The following is a 25347-nucleotide window of genomic DNA, read 5'->3' as shown; positions in this document are numbered from 1 at the left end:
AATGAGTTTAATTTGCTGGGTAGCTTCTTACAACAATCTTGCTCTCTATCAACTATGATCTAGAGAATTTGCAGGGTGTTTTAAAAACACAGCAAATCACAACTCTTAGTCATTTCATTGTGGGAAATTCTTGTACATTTCATTGTAGTACCTTTCCTGGATGTGTAATGGTGTTGTTTTACATAAAAGGTAGATGTATCTATCACACCACGCTTCTGTTACAATACATTCACAATCATGAAAAAAAACAGTGTTAATGCATGTTAGGAGGTTAATGGATGTTGGTAGGTTAAACTCTTGTCAGCTGTGATTGTGTCGTTTTAAATTCTTGCACAGATCAAGCATTTTGCATTGGTTTACTTTTACCTTCTTTGGAAAATCTAGCCAAGACTGTCAAAATAATAATATTAAATTGAATATATTTTCATAGGTAGCCAATGTTAAAAATGATACTGTAGGATAGATGTGGTCATATAGGCCCTGGTCCTGCAAACGCTCATGCACATCATTGTGGAAATGAGTAGTCCAATGGAAGTCAAATGCATAAATGCTGACAAGATTAGGACCAGAATTAGTAATAAATCAGAATGCAAATTATTTATTCACCGAAAGCATGAGTATTCACTTATTTTATTGCAGCAAAACCAGAGATTCTCACTTCGGACAGACTTAGCAATGGCATGCTCCAGTGTGTGGCAGCTGGCTTCCCTGCCCCTACAATCGATTGGCGTTTTTGTCCAGGAACTGAGCAGAGGTGAGTAATTTGCAGAATGTACCTTAAAAGTGACCTGACACACCTGATTTAAAATTCAAGCAATAAGATGTTGAAAGAAGATAGTCAAATACCTGTTAAAATGTTTCATTATTTCTGTAAGCATAGTCTTGATTGTTTTAGGTTTGTGCTGTTTGGGTTTTTTGTTTTGTTTTGTTCCTTGAAAGGAGGATACTCAGTGTATTTTACTGAGTAGACATTAAAGGCTAAATTGAGTTCTGCTGTAAGCCAGCTGACTACAAAGGCTTCAGACCTTTTTACCCGGGGGGTGAATTTGGCCCTATTTGTGTAACTTCACAGAATGACAGTTACAGAAGAGTTTCTATATATGGCTACTATCTTTTGGATTTATCATGTAATAACACAATTTTCCAGGACACAGTATAATGACACTTCCATGTATATACAGTAGATCACGTGTTAAATGTGTCTGGAGTTACTATGAATAAATTATCAGGTCTCTAAGAAGATTGAGGTAGAATATTTGTAAAACACATTGTAAAATGCTCCTCACTTCTTCTATCAGAGACATAGTACTAACAAGTCACATATCTCACCGCAATAATTTTTCTTAAGCCTAAAATAGTCTGGTTTTTTAGTCTTCTTAAGGAAAATCTGTATAGTTTTATAACTTATGTTACTGGCAAGATTGCTAAAATTAGCATGCTTGCTTTTATATAGTAAAGATGTCAAATTTTAACTTTACAATTGACTGGTCAAAAAAGAGTAAACATACTTTTTTGACCAATTCATAGGGTAGCTCTTAGAAACAACAGCTTGTGAGCCAGTGCTGGGTATTTTGTTTTGATACATATGATGCTGTTCTAGGTTGGCCATGGATATATTTTTATCTTATTATAACACAGTGTCTCTGAATAAGTTGTTAACAGTGGGAGTTGAAACCAGGACCTAAGGATCTAATAGCCTGAGCTAAAGAGCCAGGTTCCATAGCTCAAAGGCTGCAGCAGATTCATAAACCTCTATATGTGGAGTAGCCAGTAGAGTAGACCAGAGAGCCATATTGTGTCAGTATTGGTTAAGTTGTCATGGAGGATTTACATGTATAATACTGCACACAGAGGAAAAAAAATATACTTCAGATCTGATAAGTAGAGTATAAAAAGCAAGTTCTTCAGCTCAATCCTTCAATGGAGCTGTGTCAATTTGCACCAGCTGAGGCTCTGGCTGTAGATATCGAACTTTATCTTAGAAGAAAGTTGAAATAATGAGGAATTTACTCCAAGTATTTATCCATAAAGGGGTAATTGTCAACAATGTTTCTCCCAGGTGTTTCGATTCACCAGCTATATCTCCTGTGGATGTGAAGATCTATTCTAGAAATTCATCCTTTCCATCATTTGGAAGGATAGTGGTTGAAAGTACCATTGACGCCAGCACGTTCAAAAACAATGGCACTATATCATGTGAGGCTTCCAATGATGTTGCCAGAAGTACTGCTTTTTTCAACTTTGCTGTTAAAGGTAGTGGCCAAAATGACATATAGAAATGTATAAAATGTAATTAAGATGATGGGATGTTTTAGCTCTGTGCATCCCAAATAATTACACTAAGATCCATATTTTAAATACATTGCCTGTGTATTTGAAGCTTCTTTGGTACAGTGGTTCAGTAATATATTAAGCTGCATTTCCTATCATACTTCTTAAATGTTTAACTGTTACAACCTAGTAGATGTTTAAAACTGAAATGTTAGCTTCCATTTTCTTCCATCATATATGTAGTATGGTCTAGTGGCCAGAGCACCAGCCTGGGAGTCAGGAAAACTGTTTCTGCCACTGACCTGCTCAATAACGTTCCCACTCTGTGCCCTCTCACACCTTTGTCTGTCCTGTTTATTTAAGCTGTAATACAATGGGGCCCTGAGCTTGGTTGGAGCCTCTAGGTGCCACTAAAATAAAAATAAATAATAACAACAGACTGCAAACACACTGGTTAGAGGGTGCTAATGAGTTTTGGCCTCCATAACAGCATAAAAGAAATTGCATAATTGTAAAAGTGGAAATGCCAAAATACCTATCAGTTGCAACCTATATGTTGTTCTTTGTTGTTTCTTTTTTGCAAAAATGAAGGTTTCTGTGGTGGTCTTTTTGTATATTATATATGGCATATAGTATAGAAACAAAAATGGGTCAATTTGAGGCATATTGATCTTAAGATCATGCAACTGTCCAATTCTCTGCTTCCAAAGACTATGTTGTAGAGAGCATATTAATCATTGGATAACCTAAAAAATTGGGACTTAAAGAAAAAGTTTGTTAACTGAACTTCTCAAACTAATTTGACATGAATCCTGTTTTTAAAGCTAAAAATAATTGGTGAGAGCTGTCTTAATGGGCTAACGATAGAACTGTGTGCTACCATGCAGAAATCCTGAGTTTAATTGGTCTTGGTTTTATGCTTCCTAGTTTGATGGCACTGGAAGTGCTGAAGAAACGAACTAAACTGCACAGTTACCAGGGTAAAGACATGTCTCGAGGTGCCATCAGGCAACATCTTCTTACAGTTCTGTCCATTCAGCCTTGAGGTGGAGGGAGGGGAAAAAGGGAAAATCATCTGTGCTCCAGCAGAAACAAAGAATATTCCCTGAGGAAGAAAAACAATTAGGGGGATAAAGATTTGATATTTAATGATCCTTTAAATGTTGGGTTTCTTGTTCAAATTTAAACAGAACTTTCTGTCTCTTTCTAGAACATATCAGTACCCACACCCTCTTCACTCCTTTACTGATAGGGTTTGGAGTAGCAGCAGGACTGATGTGCATCGTAGTAATGATTCTTGTGTACAAATATCTACAGGTAAAATCAGATGCACACATTCATCTTAGTTCTTCTTGTTGAAGTTTTAGCAGTAAAATGGCGATTTCTCTCTTTTTTTCTAGAAACCCAAATATGAAGTTCAGTGGAAAGTTGTTGAAGAAATAAATGGAAACAACTATGTTTATATAGACCCAACACAACTTCCTTATGATCAGAAATGGGAGTTTCCTAGGAACCGATTGAGTTTTGGTTAGTTTGGGTTTATTTAACTTCATCTCCAATGTGAAATTTTCAATCCCTGTACTATGAGACCTTGTCATGAAAACATAGCATTTGCTATCAATAGTATATTGCATAGTAAAGTGTATAATACTGACAACTGCTACTTTTGCATGCAGTTTGAGGAAGAAGTTTCCTGTCTTAAACTACTTCCATTTTCTTTGAGACAAATAAATAGGCTTAAATTGATCCAATAATCTACTATGATCTTTTTTAAATATAAAGCAAAAAGAACCACTGATAGGTAACACCCATTAAAAGTTGTCTGACAATTTTTAGGTAAAACTCTTGGTGCTGGAGCTTTTGGGAAAGTTGTGGAGGCTACTGCATATGGTCTGTTTAAATCTGATGCTGCAATGACAGTAGCAGTAAAAATGCTCAAACGTAAGTTTCTACTATGTACAATATTCTTTTTTCCTAACTTTCTGTTGTATACTGAATTTGCTGAACAACATGTTTTTCATTCCAGCAAGTGCCCATTTAACAGAGAGAGAAGCCTTAATGTCTGAACTCAAAGTTCTGAGTTACCTTGGTAACCATATTAATATTGTTAATCTACTTGGAGCCTGCACTGTTGGAGGTAAAGTTATGAGATTGTTGGATATTTGTAATTGCCTTATTGTAGAAGTAGAAACCTATTCTGTACAAAACTTGAATTGCTTAGACACGATGAAATGTTTAACCTTCTCATGTAAGGCCTTTCTTCTAGACTTGAGACCATATTAAAAAATCCACACAAACCCCACAAGACCAGAGTAATTCTGGCTAGAAATTAAGATTAGTTTTTTGCTGACATGGCTAAGCACATAGTCCATTTCTGGACTCCATCAGATTGGCACATAAAACAGCTTCCTCTTAAGAGTTCACAAAATGGGCTGTCTATATTTGTCGTCTGCAACATCAGCTTCCAACAAAGAGAACAGATGTTAAAAGGGCATGATTAGTTTTGAGGAAAAAAAACGGGGGGAAGAGTGGGGACCTGATAGCCTTCAAATATGTTGAAGTCTGCTATAAAGAGAATGGGGATTAATTGTCCTCTATGTCCACTGAAGATAAAATAAAAAATAATGGGCTTAATGTGCACCAAGGGAGATTCAGATTAGATACTAGGAAGAACTTTTTGACTGTAAGGGTAGTTAAGTTCTGAAATCATCTTCCAAGGGAGATTGTGGAGTCCATGTTATTGGAGGCTTTTAAGAATAAGTTGGACAAACCACCTGTCAAGGATGGTCTAGGTTTTCTTGGTCCATCCACAGAGCAGGGGGCTGGACTTGATGACTTCCTGAGGTTCTTTTCAGCCCTTCCTTTCTAGGATTCTATGGTTTTATGGTTTATTAGTGTCTGAACTGAGTTATTCATTACTATCTACCGTAGAACTGGTATGTGTATTATCTTGTACAGTCCTCAGATAATCTATTTAAACTGCAACAAACATTATTGGAATATTAGGATTAATACTTCTAAATACTTAGTCAAAAAATGAAAAACGTAAAGTTCTCAAAGGAAGTAACTTTGTTTACTTTGCACATCCTGGACATTTTGGTTTTATTTATTTAAGAACATAAACAGTAATGTTAACGTGCACACATAAAATCCAGCAAATAATTGAAGCTTATATACAGTGATTTCTTAACTTTGGGGCATTTAAATTTGTAATCTGCATGTTATGCTAACATAAATGTTTGCACTTTAATTTCTCCATTTTACTTTTCAAAGGAAAAAATCTTGGAAAAATTCAGAGTTTTAGACTTATGCGCAAAACATTCCACCCTTTCACTTTTGCATAATTCAAAAAAAAAAAAAAATGATTGAAGGGATTTGGTTCAAATGAGCCACAAAGCAAATTCTATGGCCTGAATCAATGCATGGACTATTTCAGACAGAAAAGAGAATTTTATAAAGTATAAGCTTATGAAAATAAAGGGTCTGTAATAATCCTGATGTAATCTTAACTATAGTATTTGCTCTTATGAAAGTCAATTATTAAACTAAAGAAAAAAGTTCTGAGGAGGTATTGGTACAGAATGGTCCTACGAATGAAATAATGGGCAGCATTATTACATATTCAAGTGCCGTCACTGCAGTCATTCATTCAGAAAACATACATATTATCTATAAACATCTGTGCTGTAGGTGACTTAATTCCCCTTTTAAATTTCATTTTAATATTCTAAGATCTAGTGTAACTTAGTTTTCTGTCTCAGCAGACTGTTCTATGTGAATGATTTTTCCCATTATACTGGAGAGTATAACACGCTACATTATTTAAAAACATAGCTGAAAGAACTCGAAGCTCTGCTGTAAACAGAAGTGAATCAAAAGGATTAATGTTTGAAGCCTCTTACTCTAATGTTTGGAACAAATAACTTCCTTCAGGAAGTGAGCAAAATCATACAGATGTGTCTGGCCAGAAACATTATCACATGAAGAGGGGAAAAAAAGACTTGTTTAATTTTTATACAATGTGATACTATTGATGGGGAAAAATTAATTGGGAATGACATAGCTTTAAGTGCACAATAGTAACTAGTCCATGAAAGAGGAAACTGCTGCTCTAACTTCACTATGACTTTTCATGTATAGACAATGCTGTGTAGTGTGACTTCAAATAGGACATTTTGTGTGTTTAGTTGAATAATATTTTTGTATAAGATTTTATACTCTGAAAGCAAAGCTTATACCCGTCTTTTAAACTCCCTCTGCATCTGTAGGCCCCACTCTGGTCATCACAGAATATTGCTGCTATGGTGATCTTTTGAATTTTCTGCGAAGGAAACGTGATTCATTTATTTGCCCAAAGCATGACGAATATGCAGAAACAGCAGTTTACGAGAACCTTCTGCATCAAAAAGGGCCTGCATGGTAAGAATAATCTGTCAATACATAAAGGCGTAGCCAGAAGGTTCAGAGGGAGGGTAAATCAAAGCTGATCTAGTGAAAAGAAATCACAAGAGGGCTTTTGTGTGGTGTTTTCTAAAGATTGCATAAATTTATTTAAAAAAAAATCAATTTTAAAAGATTTAATTGTTACAAGTAAGTTGTTTGTGGCTTGTTTTAAAGATAGTTCAAATTATTTCATAACACTTCTATTTTTACTGATTCAATGGCTTTTCTATGATTGTGTCCAGTGCCATTCCTTGGATCAAAAATGTCCATCTTTATTTTTAGTTATAATTACTGCTAATGATTGGCAGCAATCAGTTTGCAACGTAAATGACAATATGGCCAATGTTGTTGTGTTATAGCACTCTGCGTTGTCATGAGTTCCTGCATTTGCAAATGGCTTTTAACAACAGAAATAATGCTTTTCAGTATTGCATTAAATTACAAAAGATCTTGTGACAAAAGACCCTTTGCCACCATTTTGGAGTTAGGATTTCTCCAACCATTGTTCTTGAACTCTTTTTCCCCCCAGTGTTCATCCGCTTGTATATTATTAAATAATTCAATTTAAGATACAGCCCATCTGTGCAAAGGTTCTTCTAATTCCTTCTTTTCTTTAAAGTACTGAATACGTTATTTGCAAAACCTTCACTTGTATAGCAATAAAGGACCCTCTCTATATTTCAGTCTGTACTTTGCAGCATTGAGCCCATTACTCTACTTTAGCAAACTGAAATTAAAAAGACTCCAATAGAGCTCTTAGTAGGAGCTAAAGCACTTTGCTACAGTAGGAAGTTATGTCCCTTTGGTGTTAAGGATGTATCTGCCACATCACTATTGTGCCGTAACACCTTCAAGAAAAGAATGGTCATGTTAGATCAGTACATGGACAGACAACACTGCAGATACCACCTGTGTGTTTAAGGAAGTGGTTCTGGTGTTTCCATTTGAATTCCACCATGAGGTTATGACTCCTGCTGGAGGTGCCATCTTCCAAATATGATAAAGCTGAGAATCCCATTATTTGAGTTTCACATAGAACTTTTCTGTAAAAGGTTGGATGGGGACTGTAGACTGTAGAGTCTTTACCAAATTTGAGTATTGCTGTATGCTGTTGAATTGCAGCTGCATAACACCCCAGAGGGCTCTGTGCTTCAGTGGAGGGGTGAAGTGTTTAAATTACCTCTCAGGTTTGTTGTGAGACCAAACTTAATGTTTGCAAAGTGATTAGATATTCTTGGATAAAAGGTGCTGTATAAGGCAGGGTAAAGTGAATTTGTGTCCATATAGTTAAAGATACAATGAAGAATGAATATTTTTCTATTTAGTAACTCCTTAGGTATATATTTATAAACTATATGTAATTAGAGTCCATACATTTGAATATGCATAGAGATGGGAAAACTGTATTTTTTAAAAATCAAATTCCCTCTAAGTTATGCTGATTTCTGCAACCAAACTTGAACCCTTTTGGAAATTCTGATGTTCAGTTAACTTTTCTCCCCATTTTTATCTTCTGAATTTCAACTGAAACTTGAATTACCAAATATATTGATAAAAGCGGTCCTGATTAGAAGAAGGAAACATTAGAATGACATCAGAAATATCTAGCCATTTCTTTTCCAGACTCAACCTTAACTATTAAGAATATAAACACCAATTTTTTGGGTGCTTATCTGAGATAAACTCCAAACTTTGAGATCACACCATCATTTATTCTACAATGCGCATCCTTATAGCCTATTTTGTCAAATCTCACTCTGTATATTTTTTTCCCTTTTAAAAATAATTAACACTCAAACCTTATTTTTTTCCAGTGTTAATTGTTTGTAAAATTTTAGATTCAGATTTGTTCTTAATGTTTTATGCTAAACTATCCACACAGTGATGTCATCAATGAATACATGGACATGAAACCAGGAGTCTCTTATGTTGTTCCACCAAAAGCAGATAAAAGAAGATCAGGGAGGACAGGTAATTACTTATCCAGAAATCTAACCCACATCCTATAGAACAAAGAGGGCTGATTTCTTTTCAATTTTAAAATGATCTTTGCTGATGGATGTGTCCAATTAAAACCCTAATTCAACATGACAAGGATTAAGAAAAGAATAAACTCAGTTAAAAAGGCTTCATATGTCTATGTTGTGAAAATATTCAGATTATTATTCTACCATTTTAGTAATGGATATTATTAGAAGCAAGAGGAAAATCAAGGACATGGTAGGCTTTTACTCAATGCGGGGAAAAAACAATAACAGAAAATGTGGAAATGTCAGAAGTGCTAAATGACTTTGTTTCGGTTTTCATCAAAAACTTTAGTAGCAATTGGACATCTAACATAGTAAATGGCAATGAAAATGAGGTAGGATCAGCAGCTAAAGTAGGGAAAGAACAACTTAAAAATTACTTAAACAAGTTAGATGTCTTCAAGTCATTGGGGCCTGATGGAATATATCCTAGAATACTCAAGGAGCTGACAGAGGGGATATCTAAGTCATTAGCGATTATCTTTGAAAAGTCATGGAAGACTAGAGAGATTCTGGAAGACTAAAAAGGGCAAACGTAGTGCCAATTTATAAAAAGGGGAATATGGACAATCTGGGGAGCTACAGACCAGTCAGCATAACCTCAGTACCTGGAAAGATAATGGAGCAAATAATTAAGCAATCAACATGCAAATGCCTAGAAGAATAATAAGGTGATAAGTAACAGTCAGCATGGATTTGTCAAGGACTAACCATGTCAAACCAACCTAATAGTGTTCTTTGACAGGGTAACAAGCCTTGCGGATGGGCAGAAGCAGTAGATGTGGTATATCTTGACTTTAGTAAGGCTTTTGATGCTGTCTCACATGACCATCTTATAAACAAACTAGGGAAATACAACCTAGATGGAGCTGCTATAAGGATCTGTGAATAACTGGTTGGAAAACCATTCCCAAAGAGTAGTTATCAGTGTTTCATAGTCAAAATGGAAGGGCAAACCAAGTGAGGTCCCACAGGGATCAGTTCTGGGTCCAATTCTGTTCAATATTTTCATCAATGATTTAGGTAATGGCATAGAGAGTGCACTTATAAAGTTTGAGGATGACACCAAGCTGGGAGGGGTTGGAAGTGCTTTCGAAGATAGGATTAAAATTCAAAATGATCTGGAAAAACTGGAGAAATGGTCTGAAGTAAATAGGATGAAATTCAATAAGGACAAATGCAAAGTACTCCACTTGGGAAGGAACAATCAGTTGACACATAGAAATGGGAAATGACTGCCTAGGAAGAAGTAGTGGAGAAAGGGATTTGGCTATCATAGTGGATCACAAGCTAAATATGAATCAACAGTTGCAAAAATCACTGTTGCAAAAAAAAAAACAAAAAACCACCACATCATTCTGGGACGTATTAACAGGAGTGTTGTAAGTAAGACATGAGAAGTAATTCTTCCATTTTACTCCATTCTGATTAGGCCTCAACTGGAGTCCAGTTGTGTCCAGTTGTGGGCACCACATTTCAGGAAAGATGTGGACAAACTGGAGAAAGTCCAGAGAAGAGCAACAAACATGATTAAAGGTCTAGAAAACATGACCTATGAGGGATGACTGAAAAAATTAGATTTGTTTAGTCAGGAGACGAGAAGACTGAGGGGGACATAAGTTTTCAAGTACATAAAAGGTCATTACAAAGAGAAAGAAGACAAATTGTTCTGTTTAACCTCTGAGGATAGGACAAGGAGCAATGGGGAGGTTTAGGTTGGACATTAGGAAAAACTTCCAAGCTGTCAGGGTAGTTAAGCACTGGAATAAATTGCCTAGGGAGATTATGGACTCTCTCTCACTGGAGATTTTTAAGAGCAGGTTTGACAAACACCTGTCAGGGATGGTCAGATAATACTTGGATAGTCCAGTCCCCTGCACTCAAGGCAGGGCTCTGGACTATCAGACCTCTTGAGGTCCCTTCCAGTCCTATGATTGTATGTATTTTGGCAAAGCTCCAAGCCTGTATTGGTGGGTCCCATGATTCCAGGTGGATTCAGTGGCCTCAGAAGCTCACTAAGACCCTCAGTGTGACCTCCCTTTCTCAGTGTAGTGGCAAAGGTCACAGCTTATTGAGCTACTTTCATCACAGGCCAGTATGGGAGGTGGGAAGGTGGAATACCCACAGTCTCTGTTGCTTCTTAGAGCTCAGTAGGTGCAGTTCGGCCTTCTGCCTGGACCAAAGTCTGCTTCCCCTCTCAAGGGGATCTCTGTAGAGTAGGGGTAGGCAACCTATGGCACGGGTGCCAAAGGCAGCACGCAAGGTGATTTTCAGTGGCACTCCTACTGCCCGGGTCCTGGCCACCGGTCCGGGGGGCTCTACATTTTAATCTAATTTTAAATAAAGTTTCTTAAACATTTTAAAAATCTTATTTACTTTACATACAACAATAGTTTAGTTATATATTATAGACTTACAGAAAGAGACCTTCTAAAAACATTAAAATGTATTACTGGCATGCAAAACCTTAAATTAGAGTGAATAAATGAAGACTCAACTACACCACTTCTGAAAGGTTGCTGACCCCTGCTGTAGAGCATGGGAGAAGGGGACCCCGGGCCCATCCTCTACTCTGGGTTCCAGCCCAGGGTCCCTAATGGTAGCAGCTGTTGGCGGCTTCCCTTTCACCACCAGAGCTGCTTTGATTCCCCGGGCCACTTCCCCCATGATCCCCTTTTCCTAGCTTCACCCTTACCTCAGGATTCAGCAACACTTCTCCTCCAGTTCCTTTCACCTGGACTTCCTTGAGGGAACTGGAAGGAGAGATTTTAAGCAGTATGAGTAGGACCGTGATTAGTTCCAGCTGTCTCCATTAGCCTAACAGCCTTAACTGACCCTTTGCCGGTTAATTAGTGTCAGGTGCCTGTATTAGCCTAACGACCTTAACTGGTTTAATTGGTGTCAGGTGACTTGATTGGCCTGGAGGAGCCTTTGTTTGGCTACCCAGGGAACAGAGACCTACTCATCCTGAGGCTGATATACTCTTTTATAGCCTTATGGTCTGAGTCCGTCACAGTATGGATTGAGTTTCCTTATTTATTCAGCACCACATTCTGATAAATATAAGCCAACTATGTTTCCAGGCAATCATACTTAGTCCATTTACGAAGTGTTTGCATTTGTGTTGCTTAGGATCATATATGGATCAAGATGTTACCATTGCCATATTAGAAGATGATGAATTGGCTCTGGACGTTGAAGTTCTACTGAGTTTTTCTTATCAGGTGGCAAAGGGCATGAGCTTCCTTGCCTCCAAAAATGTAAGTTGTGAATATAAGTGACAGGTTTTCTTCACATATTGACATTTTAAAACATGACCATTTCACCTGTTAAGTAATCTTTTAAACAAATACTGCAAATTAACAGGGTTCTGCTGTACTGTGAAGACTTGACTGGTCTATTCCTTTGTGTAACTCTAGTCCTGCATTTTACCAGCCTAGAGTTTTGCACTGAAAAGTGCTAGTCTGCTCAGAATTAATTTTCCCTGGACTTTACTTGCATAAAGAAAAACCTCTAGGCTACCTCTGGGAGTACAATGCTCAAAAGGCAGCAGGATTGTTGCATTTCCACTGCTGAGGGCACTGGGAATTGGAGAGCTCCTTCAGTGCATGGAACAGAGCAATGCTATGGCTCTGTGCCCAGAAGTGTGAAGGGAGGGATAGGCCTGAGGAGCTGTAAGGGTGTATGCACCATATCCACAAACTCCACTGACTGTGTGTATGGAGAAAGCAGGAGCAGCAAGTCATTTTCTGTTGGATTTTGGCCTATAGAAGGGGTGGCCAAACGGCAGCTCTTTTACAATTAAAGTGTGGCTCACGGAGCCCCCCCTATTCTCCACCTACCAGACTGGTGGAGAGCTCGGGGCTTCTGCCCTGTGGCAGGGTGATGGGGCTAGGGGCTACTGCCTAGCAGGGGGCAGGGGGATCTTGGGGCTTCAGGCCTGCAGAGTGCACCTGCCGGAGATCAGGGCTTCAGCAGGAGCAGGGCTGAATCCACGGAGGCATGTCCCGTGGGGCTGACTCCCTGAGACCCCCCCTCCCTGCTGAGCAGAAGCCCCCAGCCCCACCACCCCACTGCAGGGCAGAAGCCCCACTCCAGCTGGCCTGCCTGGCTCTCGAACTTCTGAAGATTGTCGTAGTTCGGCTCAGAGGGACAGTAAGTTTGGCCACCCCTGGTATGTAGCCTTTGTCTCCTGGAGCATGCGGCCAGTCTAATAAAAGTTCTATCTGGTTTTTGGTGCCATCTGATCCCATACAAGCCCTGAAGACTTAATTTTTCAGGGACTTTTATTGTGTGGAAACTAGATAGAATTTGTGAATGAATCTGATCTTCAAAGAAGAGATCCCTCCAAAAAGAGAGTAAAATCATGAATGTTTTAGATGGCTTATTCTCTGTGACATCCGTGAACAGTTTACAAACTGAAGAGCATTAGAAGACCACTGAAGAGAGGTCTATTTGCACAAAATGTATGTATGTTCAGAGTTAAACCCTGGTCAATCTGATACTTTTGAACCATAGAACACCTTCTTAAACAAGTGTATCATTACAGGATGGGTATTTTCAAAGTTTTGGTTTAACATATGGGATACTTTTTGTTTCCTACTGAAGTATCTTTGTAACTTTTAAAAAAACATTAAAATCAACATAGAGACCCACAAATTGTTTTAATTTGGACACACTCAGTTTGCTCTGTGCTTTCTAAATGTTTCATAGGAAAAAATATGGAATATCAGAAATTTAGAACTATTAATAATGTCTCTACAAATTTGGTAATTAATATGAAAAAAGTAACAAAATCTAGGGACATTATGTTGTACAGTATATTTTGAATCCACTATAAAAACAAATATATGTAATTTTAAACCCCCTGCCCCACAAACAACACTACATTAAGTGTGGGATATTCAAAAATATAAATATTGGCCTACTTCAGCTCCTGTTGAAGTCAGTGATAAAACTTCAGCAGAAGTGTAGAATGTTGAGTAGTATTTTTGAACCTCCCACCCTAAAAGCACATTGCTTCACTCTGCAGTCTGAATGTGCCTTAACTCCACCCCTTTGTGTGAACACGTTAGGATGTAACTTTTAATACTTTTCCATTGGACCCCTGCCTCATTCAGTAAAAAAAAGTAGCTGTTCATTATTTTTTTATCCTCCTCATAGAGTGGCTCCCTGAACCATTCATTGTGCACCATCCCGAACCTTGCAATGAATGAGGAATACGTTTTCTTTCTTTATAGGCTTTTCTGCTACACTTATCGCTGAGGTTGGGAAGTAGTAGTATACCAATTTTACAGTGCCGAGCTTTAGGCATGAGAGTGAGCCTGTGGAGAGACAAGGATAAAATTCAGCTTTCTCCAATCAGAGCACAGTGCTTTAACCACAAGACCATTCTTTCTGGGCCAGTGGACCATACCAATTCTGTAGGAATGAGGGAGGGATGCTTTGGAGTCCAGACCATTACATCACTTTACTGCGTTAATGGGGCTACTCACATGCTTGAAGTTACACACACGCTTAAACACTTTGCTGCACTGGGGTGTGAATAACGCAGGAGTCCCATGGGAAAAAATAGTACAGCAGCATGTAATTAAAGATAGTTTCATAATGCGTGCATCCAAGAGGGCAAGGTAAGGTTGCTCATGCAACCGTAAATTTTCAATTCCTGACTTTTAATTGCTTCATTTTGCAATTTTAATGTTATTTTTAAGTAGCTTTTAGTATGAAATTTCCTACATTTTTTTAAAAGAGAAAAATAAAGAAATTTCACTATGTTTAGCTATTTGCTAGACAGCTGTGTACTGCTCGGTCCATACAGTCAATGAAACAGGAAGCTTTAATGCATTCCATGCATTCCTTTCTGTATTATATGGAAGAAGACAGAACTTTTAAGGAAGCAGGACTCTGCTTCTTCCAACTCTTAAATCCTTCTGCACACACCTGCACATAGCATAGAGGAGGCGTCCTGCTTTCTTCCACACGACTGGTGGAGGAACATATGGAAAGAGGCATGAACCCTGCCAAACCCTTCCAGTTGCACCCTCCTATATCTCCATTACTTATGCACAGATATGCTTATCACTGGAAGATAATTAGTTTTGTTATTTAACATAAGGCAGTGCCCATGCACAGAGTACATTATAAACAATATTTTAATTTTCCCAAGTCCTGTCTGATTTTCACAGGACCAATGAAGGGCATATCTATGACCTAGTATATATAACATTTTCAAAAGTGCCAAAGACCAATTTTCAAAATTGACATAGGCACTTAGGAGCCTAAGTCTTAATGAAAGCCTAAGTCTCTTTTGAAAATGAGAATTAGGTTCCTAAGTAATATAAGTGCTTTTGAATTTTTGACCCTATATTTTTGCCTAATTTCTAGTTTCCATGACCTTCCCCAGATCATGAAAATTGTTTTTTTTAAAAACTATCATTTTTTTTCCTTAGAAACAAATTGCATTTTTCCCACTCTGACTGTGTTAGAAAATAGCCCAACCATTTTTGATGAAACTTTCAGAAAAAAATTCTTTCTGCTCAGAGCAAGCACACTGAACTTCAGCTGAAAGTGTAAAACTCTGAGAAAGTTATAAGGAACAGAAAATGATCCTTCCTAATGGAAATGCTTAGGCCACCTTAACTATAGGCAGCAGTATATGCACTGCCTCCTGTATGTTTCAGTAACATTATTGTGCGATAAAGCTTGATAGCCAAGTAAGCTTTTTAAACTCAAACACTTTGACTTTCAGTTTGCACTATATATTATGTTTAGTTAGATACATGTATATTCAAGAAAACACACACACAGACAGCAATTCTGCATCAGCAGTGAAAAGTACTGAAGATGCTAACAAATATTTTCCTGTGTTTGTTTTATTACTTTAGTGCATTCATAGGGATCTGGCGGCAAGAAACATTCTTCTCACTCATGGTCGAATAACAAAAATTTGTGACTTTGGCCTTGCTAGAGATATAAAGAATGACTCAAATTATGTGGTTAAAGGAAATGTAAGTACTTGACTAGGAAGCATCCTAAATTGTCTTAATTGCCAAAGAAATATTTTTCTAAAATTTAGTTATTTTTAAATCCTTAAAATTAGTGGTGCTGTTTTTGTTTGGTTAATTATTAAAATAAGTATTAATACAAAAATGTTCTAAAAATCAGGTTTTATGGTGTTTGCTTTGTTATAAATCTGCAGATAACAGAAATTGTATTCTAAATGTGAGATATTTATTGAGTAGGACAAAGTGGGAAGCAGAAATAGGCTTGATTTTCACTGGCTCCATATTCTGAGGTTAGCAATGAAACTGACTTTAATTTGTATATGTAACAGACATAATCAGACACTTGCAGTTGTAGATCCAGTTTCTCTATCCCAGATGCATATGGACTGGTGTGAGATGTGACATTTTGGACCAAAAAAGAAAAGTCTGAATACTCCAATCCAGACTATTCCCAATTACACTAAGACTTTCACCAAATCTTAAAGTAAATGCAAATTGCATTTATGCCCACTTTAAGTCCCTTCTTAACTGCCAGAGCTGTTAATGGGTCCTTGGTGAAAATCTGACACACATGGGAATAAACTGCAGGAGTGTGCTAAAAACTTTCTTAAACATGATTTGTCCAGAGGAAGTCTGGATCTCAAATGTTGTTGTCTGTGGCTTTTCCATTATGTTTTATAGCTATACCAATATATATCTATTTATGTCACTTCAAATACATGTGACTTTCTCAGTGATCTCCAAAAACAACCATTTATATTCAGTTTATTAAAAAAAATTAGGACCTGCGTTCAACAAAATGAACCCCTTAAATTCTTCCTGACTGCTCCATAACCAGAAATCTACCACCATTCATTAGCTATAAATTCATTGCTCCTCACAAGGAAAAGCCCAGGAGAACAAGCGGGCCTGGCAGTGTAAGATGAAGATACAATTTTCAAGCTCTGGCAAGCTGACAAGGGTAGAGAATTCCACAGTCCCTCTCACTGAAAGTGCCTGTTCCTCCCGAATAAACCCAATGGGTGATCACTTAGGTGCCTTCGATAATCTCAACTGCTGTGATGTCCCACAGGGATAGGCAGTCTCTGAGGTAACCGGAATGTCACCCTTTAAGACTTAAGTGAAGAAGACTGCATTTGTCGGCTGGTTTTGGAGATCTGCTCTAGCCATGTGTACTGTTCCCAAAGTTCAGTATAGGGTACAATTGAAGTCAGAGGAGGAATTCAGCAAAGCAGCCAGGCTGGGTTAGTAAAATATCTACTGAGTGCTGCTCAGTGACATTTACAAAGAAACTGAAGTGAGAGGCAAGGTTTAATTTTCAACCTCGAGTCAGGATCTGCTTGATCACTCGTGCATCAAGGATTTTTAAGTGCAGGCCAGCAGCTTGTGAGGTGGGCAGTAACTAATTACATTTCACTTGTCTAGACTATGCTTTAGGTTGTCCTGAGCTGCTTGACAATAGGATTTTTCTTAGTCTGAGAAGGTTAGAGAAGGATAGGCAGCAGCTGCTAGGGAAGAAGAGAAACGGGCTGCTGTGGGAGGGGCTCCTCTAATTGTGTTTGGCCTGATCTGAAACCCAGCTAAGGCTAGAAGCATTGATGCTCTGGACAATAGTGGCAGCCACTTCTGCTGCAAGTAGCTGCATGAGTATCTGGTTGTTCTAACTCAGCCAAAAATTATTCCAATATCTAACTATTGCGGCTATATATTTCATTTAGTAAACCATCAGTAACTCAAATTGCTCATCTATTCCAACCACATGTTCTTATTGTCACCCATAACTCTAGGCAGTTGATGGAAAGATATTAACCTTTCCTTTCCCTTCTCATTTTCCTCTCTTCCTCTTAAGTCCTTTCCCTACTTCCTGCTTCCCTTCCCTACAGGACATCAAGGCTCTTCTAGGCAGAGTAGCTATAATATATTTTGGTATACATTGTTTCAACACTGAGTTAGAAGGAAAGGGCTGGGGTTCTCCCATTGCAATACAAACATTCTGGGGATAGCAGAAAGGTCAAAGGAATGAGAAGGAAGAAAGGAAATGAATCAAGAGGTTTTAAACACTTTGTTAACCATTTCCTTTTTAGCAGTTTGCATTTTTGACGGGGTGTGTGTCTGTGTGTGTGTGTGTGTATTAGAAGCTAGAGCAGCTACCTTGTTTGTCTGCTTGAAAAACTGGAATGCACCAGAGCAGTGTAAGCATAATAGCCAATCCAAATAAAGAGATATGCATATTCAGAGTCTGATTATTTTAAACAACCATGCCATGTTCATACAAATCCTCATATTCTGATTGGCTATCATCCATTTTAAAGCAGATACAGGGAGTCACACACTGTTTAGAAAAACTATATAACAGTTATGCAAATCAGACACTTAAACTAATCAGAGTGCAAGGAACGATATAAGGATCAATAACTGTATGGCATTGCTGCACTCTGACTTGCAGAGAGAATTCCAGTTCAGTAATAATATATAAAAAGATAGGTACCCATTATATCAATGTACATTTGATATTATTAAATTTTCTAACCTGCTTGTCTAATTTTTGTTTTCACCTTTCATCCTCAACCCCTGCAAAGGCTCGGCTTCCTGTAAAGTGGATGGCACCTGAAAGTATTTTCAACTGTGTTTATACTTTCGAGAGTGATGTCTGGTCTTATGGAATATTGCTTTGGGAACTGTTTTCTTTAGGTAAGATATTTACTGATTGAATGTGTACTTTGTATTTTACCTAGAGTTTATTTCCGATTTTAAAATGGCATTGATCAATTAAATGTTGTATCCACAGGAAGCAGCCCCTACCCTGGAATGCCTGTGGACTCTAAGTTTTATAAAATGATTAAGGAAGGATACAGAATGTTTAGTCCAGAATGTGCACCAGTTGAAATGTAAGAGACAAGCTATCACTACTAATGAGCCAATAGTTTTTTAAACAAAGGAAGTAAAACTTCCAGATACGGGCTAAATGTACCTTATAACATTGCCTTTTTTTTCCTTCAAATTTTCTATAGCTGAATTAGCTTTGATTATATAACACCTGCATACTATGTTCCTTTTATGGTCTAATGGCTCTGGCGTGAAAGATATTCTAAGTTACACAAATAAAGATAATACACAGAGCATACTAAACAGTTTCAGTTGATGTAAACTGGTTAAATTGCACCAACTTGTGCAATTCCTGTAGTTGTGTTCTACTTCCTGATTGGAATAAGATGGTCCAAGCATCTTTTTTACTAGCCATTCCCAGTTTAGTATTTTTTTCAAATTGTCAATATCAGACCCATTATCTTTAAATAGGTAGCTATCATGCTGTAGTAACTCCTTACGCAGAACTTCCATTACTGTCAAAGGGCTTTCTGCCCACAGAATCTCAGCAATATTGGGTCCTTAGTATCCATAGCCAATTGGGCTAGTGCTACTATTTCTACTCTTACAAAATTTGTTTAAACAGTTTTACTTAGCTGTGTTTTGAAATTTTGGGATAAGTTGCTATTGTTACACTGTATAACTTTAATCTATTTTAGCCCATACAAATAATAATGGAGTTATAATACAGAAATTATTTCTTGCCCAAATTTCCAGTCAATAATATTTAATTTAACATATTTGCAGGTATGAAATAATGAAGAGTTGCTGGGATGCTGACCCTTTACAGAGACCAACATTTAAGCAAATTGTACAGCTAATTGAGCAGCAGCTTTCAGATAATGCAAACCATGTAAGTATGAGCTTCCATATGGATCTTCAATCTTTAATATTACATTTATCAAAAACCTGTGTGATTTAAATCAGACTCTAAAAAGAGAGCAAAAATTTTAATGGCCTTTTTATTTATGTACTTTTGCACTATAAATTTTGCCTGATAGGATGATTTTCAGACGTAGCCATAGCTCTTCGCTGTGCCATTCCCTCACAAATGGTATGCTCATACTAACTTTTGAAAACTGTGTGTCTGCATAAAATGAAATAAACACAAGTCAGAGTGTTTTTGATGTTTTGCATGTTTTTGAAAATGTACGTGCTGTGACACTGTAGATGTTATCATAAAATATGGTCATAGCTCTTGATTTCTTCATATCTTAAAACACAGACTAAGCTATTTATATGGAATCTCATAATTGTGGATGTATCAGTCGGGAATGTACCTTTTTCTTTTGTTTGAACAGCTAAGTGATACTCTTTCTGGATTTGGCTTTTCTTTACTTTTTGATCTGTCTGCTCTTTTATTTTATCAGCGAGACATAGGCTTCTAAGTGCCTGTGTCACTTTTGAAAATGAGATTTAGGCTCCTAAATCAGTTAGGTGTTGTAGTGCTGAGTGAAGCAACGCCCCCAGATCTTTAAAAATCTGGGCCCTGGTGCATGTCACCTGGAATGCAAGTGTTGACAAACTAGCATCTTGCTGTACTCAGTTCTCTTAATAAGAACTTTGTGGATGGATAAATGGACAAAAGGGCTTAAAGAAGGAATTATGCCATTTCAGAGACACAGATCCTATCCTGTGGGGAATGATTTACAGATCTGCACCTAAGGATCATGTGGCCATATATAGGGTTCGAACTTACTTCTGGGTTAAAAATAAAGGTTCCTTGGAAATTCTAGGTGCCTTGCTTTGACGCAAACATGAGTGGCTTCCTGATATGTGGAGAAATGAGGAAACTGAAAACTGCTGGGGTTCAGTTGCTTCCTTTAACATGTTTTTGGCAAACTACAAGGGTTACTGAAACAAAAGCAAAAATGTGAGGAAAAGTATGAAAATTACTGGAGAGATTTTCAAAGATTCAGATTAAAAGATTTCAAAGATTTCCATTTAAAATTATCTTACAAAACTCTTGTCTTTTTTTTAATAACTGAGTTTCAGGTTCTGATCCATTTTAGAGAACAATTAAATCCAGGCACTCTTAAATTCTATTTCAGGATGTACTTTAATTTCCCAAGGAAACAAATTATCTGGATAGCTATTACCAGGGCACATTGTAAAACAGCAACTAATAGCAACGGTGTATTCTGCTTATATGAAGGAGGCATTCAGTGAAATATTGACAATAGTGTCTGTCTTCTCCAGGCTTACTCAAACTTTTCACCCCATCAAGGAAATGCTGCAGATCACTCTGTGAGGATTAATTCTGTGGGCAGCAGCGCGTCATCTACTCAGCCCCTTCTGGTACGCGAAGATGCTTGAAAGAGGAGAGGGATATCTGGAAAATAGTCAGCCCAGATGGATTAGGCATTCTTATTCTGCAGGGGACGAGAGAGGGTATACATTAATGATTTGTCTTACTTTACTCACTACCAGGGTAGTCTGAACATTGCTATAATACTGTCCTTTACCACGCACCATTACACGTAAACTTAGTCCATCCACCACAGGCAATGTTGCAGTGTTGACTGAAGCTGTATATACTTTGCTATATTATATGTTTTTGCAGTAGAGAGTCATATAAACAAAAATCTAAATCTTAAACCTGGGTCTGGAGCTAGATGAATACAAACCAAACCAACTATTAAACAGTCCATCTCTAGATCTGTGCCTGGAAAGCTAATAGTCATTTTCTGATTGCTTGGTTGTTGGGGATTTTTTGCTACATTTCTGGAATAAATAAATACATACATACATACAAATAGCTGATTGCAAGTGGCCAAGTGTAAAACCCTACAAATGTCACAAGCAGGTGTTCTGAATTGGATGCCATGAGAAGAGGGTACCATGTGGACATGGAGAGGGGTGGGATTGAACAGAATAACATCTCCCCCCCAGGCACCTCAGCCTGTGCATCCACTAGACCAATTAGGGAAGGCTTTCCAGACACCTGGGGAAGGAGAGCATCGTGGAGCTTCTCTCCCCTTCTCTCATGTCTAAGGTTAAGATTCTGTCATGGGTATTTTTGGTAAACATCAGGAACAGGTCATGTGCAAATTCACAGAAGCCCATTACCTGTCCCTGACTTTTACTCAAAATAACTGACAAAATGGGGCTGACGGGGGGATGAGAGCCCAAGCCCTGCTGCAGGTTGGGAAAAAGGGGGTCCAGTACCCACTGCTTCATCTGACAGCTCTGGAGCCCCTTGGCGCCCACAGTGGCTCGGAGCTCCAGGATCCCTCTGCCTCCCACAGTGGCTTGGAGCTCCAGGGCCAGTGGTTTGGAGCTCTGGGTACTCCTGACACCAGCAGCTGCTGAGAGTTGCAGGGGCCCTCACCACCCACAGCAACTGAGAGCTGTGGTTTGCAGTTCAGGGTCCCAGCCAGCTGACAGCTGCAGCTCTGCTCACCCCAGGGCTGAAGAGATGTCACAGAGGTCTCTGGAAGACACAGAATCCATGACTTCTGTGACCGCCGTGACATAATCTTAGCCTTACTCATGTTCCAGCCCATGTTTCACACAGTTTTCATTCCAAGCAAAGAGTGTGGCATTGCAGGGTGGAAGGGGAGAAGTACATGCTTGGCTAATATTTGTATCATAAAAATGGTCAAAAAATGTGTAAGTGAATAATCTCTTTCCATAGCTGTAGTAGTTTGATCTGGGTACAGAGGAGACGTTTATAGTAGGATCCACCTACCTTAAGGACAGGCAGTTAATTTTTTCACCTTATTTTAAAAAAAGAGCACAGACAAAGAATTCTTCTTTCCAGAGGGCCCTTGTGTTCATACACAAGTGTAAATTTCCCACAGATGGGCCCACGTACCGTAACCTGGGAAGGGCTTTGTTCTCAGTCCCTTTGTCTTTCCAGCTGAATATTATATGATGGTAAAATTAATAAGAGGAAAAGATTATTAGTTGGGAAACATTGGATCTTAATGTAGCAGAACACAAAATATAGCTTCAGCCTTATTTTACAGGTATGTAGATGTGGGGTTACAATATGTTTTTTAAAAATACTAGCCCTGAGTCCAAGGCTCTGCTAAAGTGTCCGAAACAACCATTTTTTCCAGCACAAATTGTGCTAGTTTGTCTCTTCCTATATTCCTGTCAAGTATAAATCAGAAAAAAACATTGAAAGAAGCATGTAGGAGGCAGTACTACTTAAGTACCTATTTATTTACAATGCGCCTGCACTTAAGCACTCTGTTATTTATACTCAACATACCAGTCAGTCTCATTGTTTTGAGTTTACATTTACGTTTTATGTGTAACTAACTGCCCAAAACAAGATAGCTGTAAATGCACACACTGGTATTATAATTTTAATACCACACATTTTCATACTTTATTTTATACAACCATGTATTTGGTATATAGTTTTAGAAATTTGTCAACCAATCTTAAAATAGCCATTTGCACTGGACCTATCTATGCTGTTGCACCTTTCTAAAGTTAGCCAGTTGTTTGGGGGCACACTTATGCATATCATACTTGTTGTTGAGCATTATTGATTCAATGCTATGAAAATCCTTTTGTAGTGTGCTGGCTTTCAGAGCTATTGTAGACAGTCTAGTTGGTATAATTGTAGATGTCTCGGTACTTTGCGGGCACTTAGCTGAAAGAATTTTTGGTCTCAAATATTCTTTAAAATTATATTTTTATAATTTGAGTTTGGTTTTTTTTTAAACTTATTTTGCAGTGACTTGATGTTTTAAATGGTTTTACGCAATTTTTTGTAAATATGGAAATGTAGCAATAATGTCATTTTGACTGGTCTCAGTCCTTGAGTCACAAAAGTATTTTTATATATAGAGAGAGAGATGCAAAAACCGTATGTATAAATAATGTATGTGTTTGAAAGTTTATGAAACACTTTTGGATATGTTGTCCAGTTGTAGAATTGCAGTTCTAAAGAGTTCAAATAAAAATGTAAATACATATTCCTATGCTATTGATGTGTAATGTCTTAAAATGTAATATTTCTTTTAGTTATAAATCTTAATAAAGTCTTGGGTGGATGCAAAACCATAGTATCTGGATCTGCAGAGGCGAAGTTTGGAATTCTGAAATATTTTTGAAAATGGGTACTATGACACTAACAATCTATTGATGCTTCTCTGGAGACCTCTATACATATAAATAGATTAGATCAGCATGTGAAATACTTTAAGAATCTGTGCATGTGGGGTTGTTTTGGTATCCATGAGTGGAAGTATTTTGCTGCTACATATTTTATTGGTCTGAGTAATTTAAAGTTGAGATAAAATGTCAAAATGTTGCAATAAGTTTAGAAGTATGCTGCTGTGAGTAGTACCATTTAAGCACATGCTTAGGCCCCAATTCAGCAAGGTATTTATGAGCTGAATGATCCCTTCAACCAAGTGTTGGGGGACATGTGGTATAGAAATAAGTTTTAATTTACTTCCATTTCCTATTTCAGTGAAATCATTATGAGTCATCATTTTGTTACCTCACTGATCAGTGGTATTATTAATGTTACAGAATTATGCATAGTGGGCTGTCTGTTATAATGAGCCAGGAAGTGGAGAAAATATGTTTTGTGGAGTCTGGGATGGAAAACAAGTGGTAACCTGTAACTGTGATGCATGTTCACCATGGTTTAGTGCAGGCTGTCATGGTTCAGAATATGATTTTTTAACTGAAATCACAGATTCCGTCGTGACTTTAACAGATCTCTGTGACTTTTTCAGCTTCAGCCCTGTGGCCATAGGAGCCGGGGCTGGAACAGCGGCTAGGGCTGGGTCTGGGTCAGTCCCCAGAGTTGAGTCAGACCCCAAGAGCTGGGGCTGGGTCAATCCTGGGGGCTGGGTCAGTCTCTGGAACTGTAGCAGCCCCAGTAGCTGGAGCAGCGGCCAGAGCTTGGTCAGTCCCCAGGGCTGGGTCAATCCCCAAAGGCTGGAGCAGTGTCTGGGGCCAGAGCAGCCCTGGTGATGAGCAGTGGCTGGACCTGGAGCAGCCCCAGTGGCTGGAGCAGTGGCCAGAGCTGGGTCTGTCTCCGGGACTGGGTCAGCCCTCAATGGCCAGAGCAGCAGCCAGAGTAGTAGTTGGGGCTGGGTCAACCACCAGGGCTGGGTCAGCAGCCAGGACTAGATAGAGCAGGACCTTGTCAGCTGGAACAGTGGCTGGAGCTGGAGCAGCCCCCACAGTTGGAGCAGTGGCTGGGGGTGAGTCAGTCCTCGAGGCCACTGGAGCAGCAGCTGGGACTGGAGCAGCTGCCAGCGGTCAGTCCTTGGCACCAGGGTTTGGACTGTTAGTCCCCTCCCAGCCGGGTATTTTTAGTAAAAGTCATGGACAAGCCATGGGCTTCTGTGAAATTTTGTTTATTGCCCGTGACCTGTCCCTGCCTTTTTTACTAAAAATACCCACGATGAAATCTTAACCTTAGTCATAGTTATAGAACTAGCTGCAGCTCTTTGACCCATCTGGTCTCTGGGTGCATCCCCACAGGTGCCAGGCCTCATTCCTTTACTTCTCTGGGAGTGATCCTGAATCCAGCCATGAGATAGAATATTGTTGGATTCAAGATGTAGAATTTGTAAAGCTAATAGTTCGGGCATTGCCTCTTAACACTTAAGTGGTTACCAAGGGGTGTCTGATCCTGAGCCGTTGCTTCTCTTCTGGGTTGTTTTTCCCACCAACCCTACTACTAAAGTAAACCAACCAATTTATGCAGTAAATATCCCAATAATCAGATCAATGTACAATATTTATAAATTATTACA

General features: G+C 38.4%; 1 protein-coding gene across 1 annotated transcript in view; it reads left to right on the top strand.

The window, feature by feature from the left end:
• Positions 1 to 23617, top strand: part of KIT (KIT proto-oncogene, receptor tyrosine kinase) — a 72548-nt gene extending 48931 nt beyond the window's left edge. Inside the window, exons 8-21 of the mRNA XM_045019873.1 lie at positions 640 to 754; positions 2060 to 2253; positions 3482 to 3588; positions 3672 to 3798; positions 4108 to 4212; positions 4298 to 4408; positions 6540 to 6690; positions 8597 to 8685; positions 11874 to 12001; positions 15626 to 15748; positions 18325 to 18436; positions 18534 to 18633; positions 19358 to 19463; positions 20810 to 23617. Coding sequence (XP_044875808.1) covers positions 640 to 754; positions 2060 to 2253; positions 3482 to 3588; positions 3672 to 3798; positions 4108 to 4212; positions 4298 to 4408; positions 6540 to 6690; positions 8597 to 8685; positions 11874 to 12001; positions 15626 to 15748; positions 18325 to 18436; positions 18534 to 18633; positions 19358 to 19463; positions 20810 to 20926 — 1685 coding nt within the window. The 3' untranslated portion in view covers positions 20927 to 23617. The remainder of the gene's footprint in view (positions 1 to 639; positions 755 to 2059; positions 2254 to 3481; positions 3589 to 3671; positions 3799 to 4107; positions 4213 to 4297; positions 4409 to 6539; positions 6691 to 8596; positions 8686 to 11873; positions 12002 to 15625; positions 15749 to 18324; positions 18437 to 18533; positions 18634 to 19357; positions 19464 to 20809) is intronic.
• The last annotated feature ends 1730 nt before the right edge of the window (positions 23618 to 25347 follow it).

This window comes from Mauremys mutica, chromosome 5 (assembly GCF_020497125.1).
Source record: "Mauremys mutica isolate MM-2020 ecotype Southern chromosome 5, ASM2049712v1, whole genome shotgun sequence".
In the NCBI taxonomy this organism is placed as follows: domain Eukaryota; kingdom Metazoa; phylum Chordata; order Testudines; family Geoemydidae; genus Mauremys; species Mauremys mutica.
This window is presented reverse-complemented; position numbering and strand designations above follow the sequence as displayed.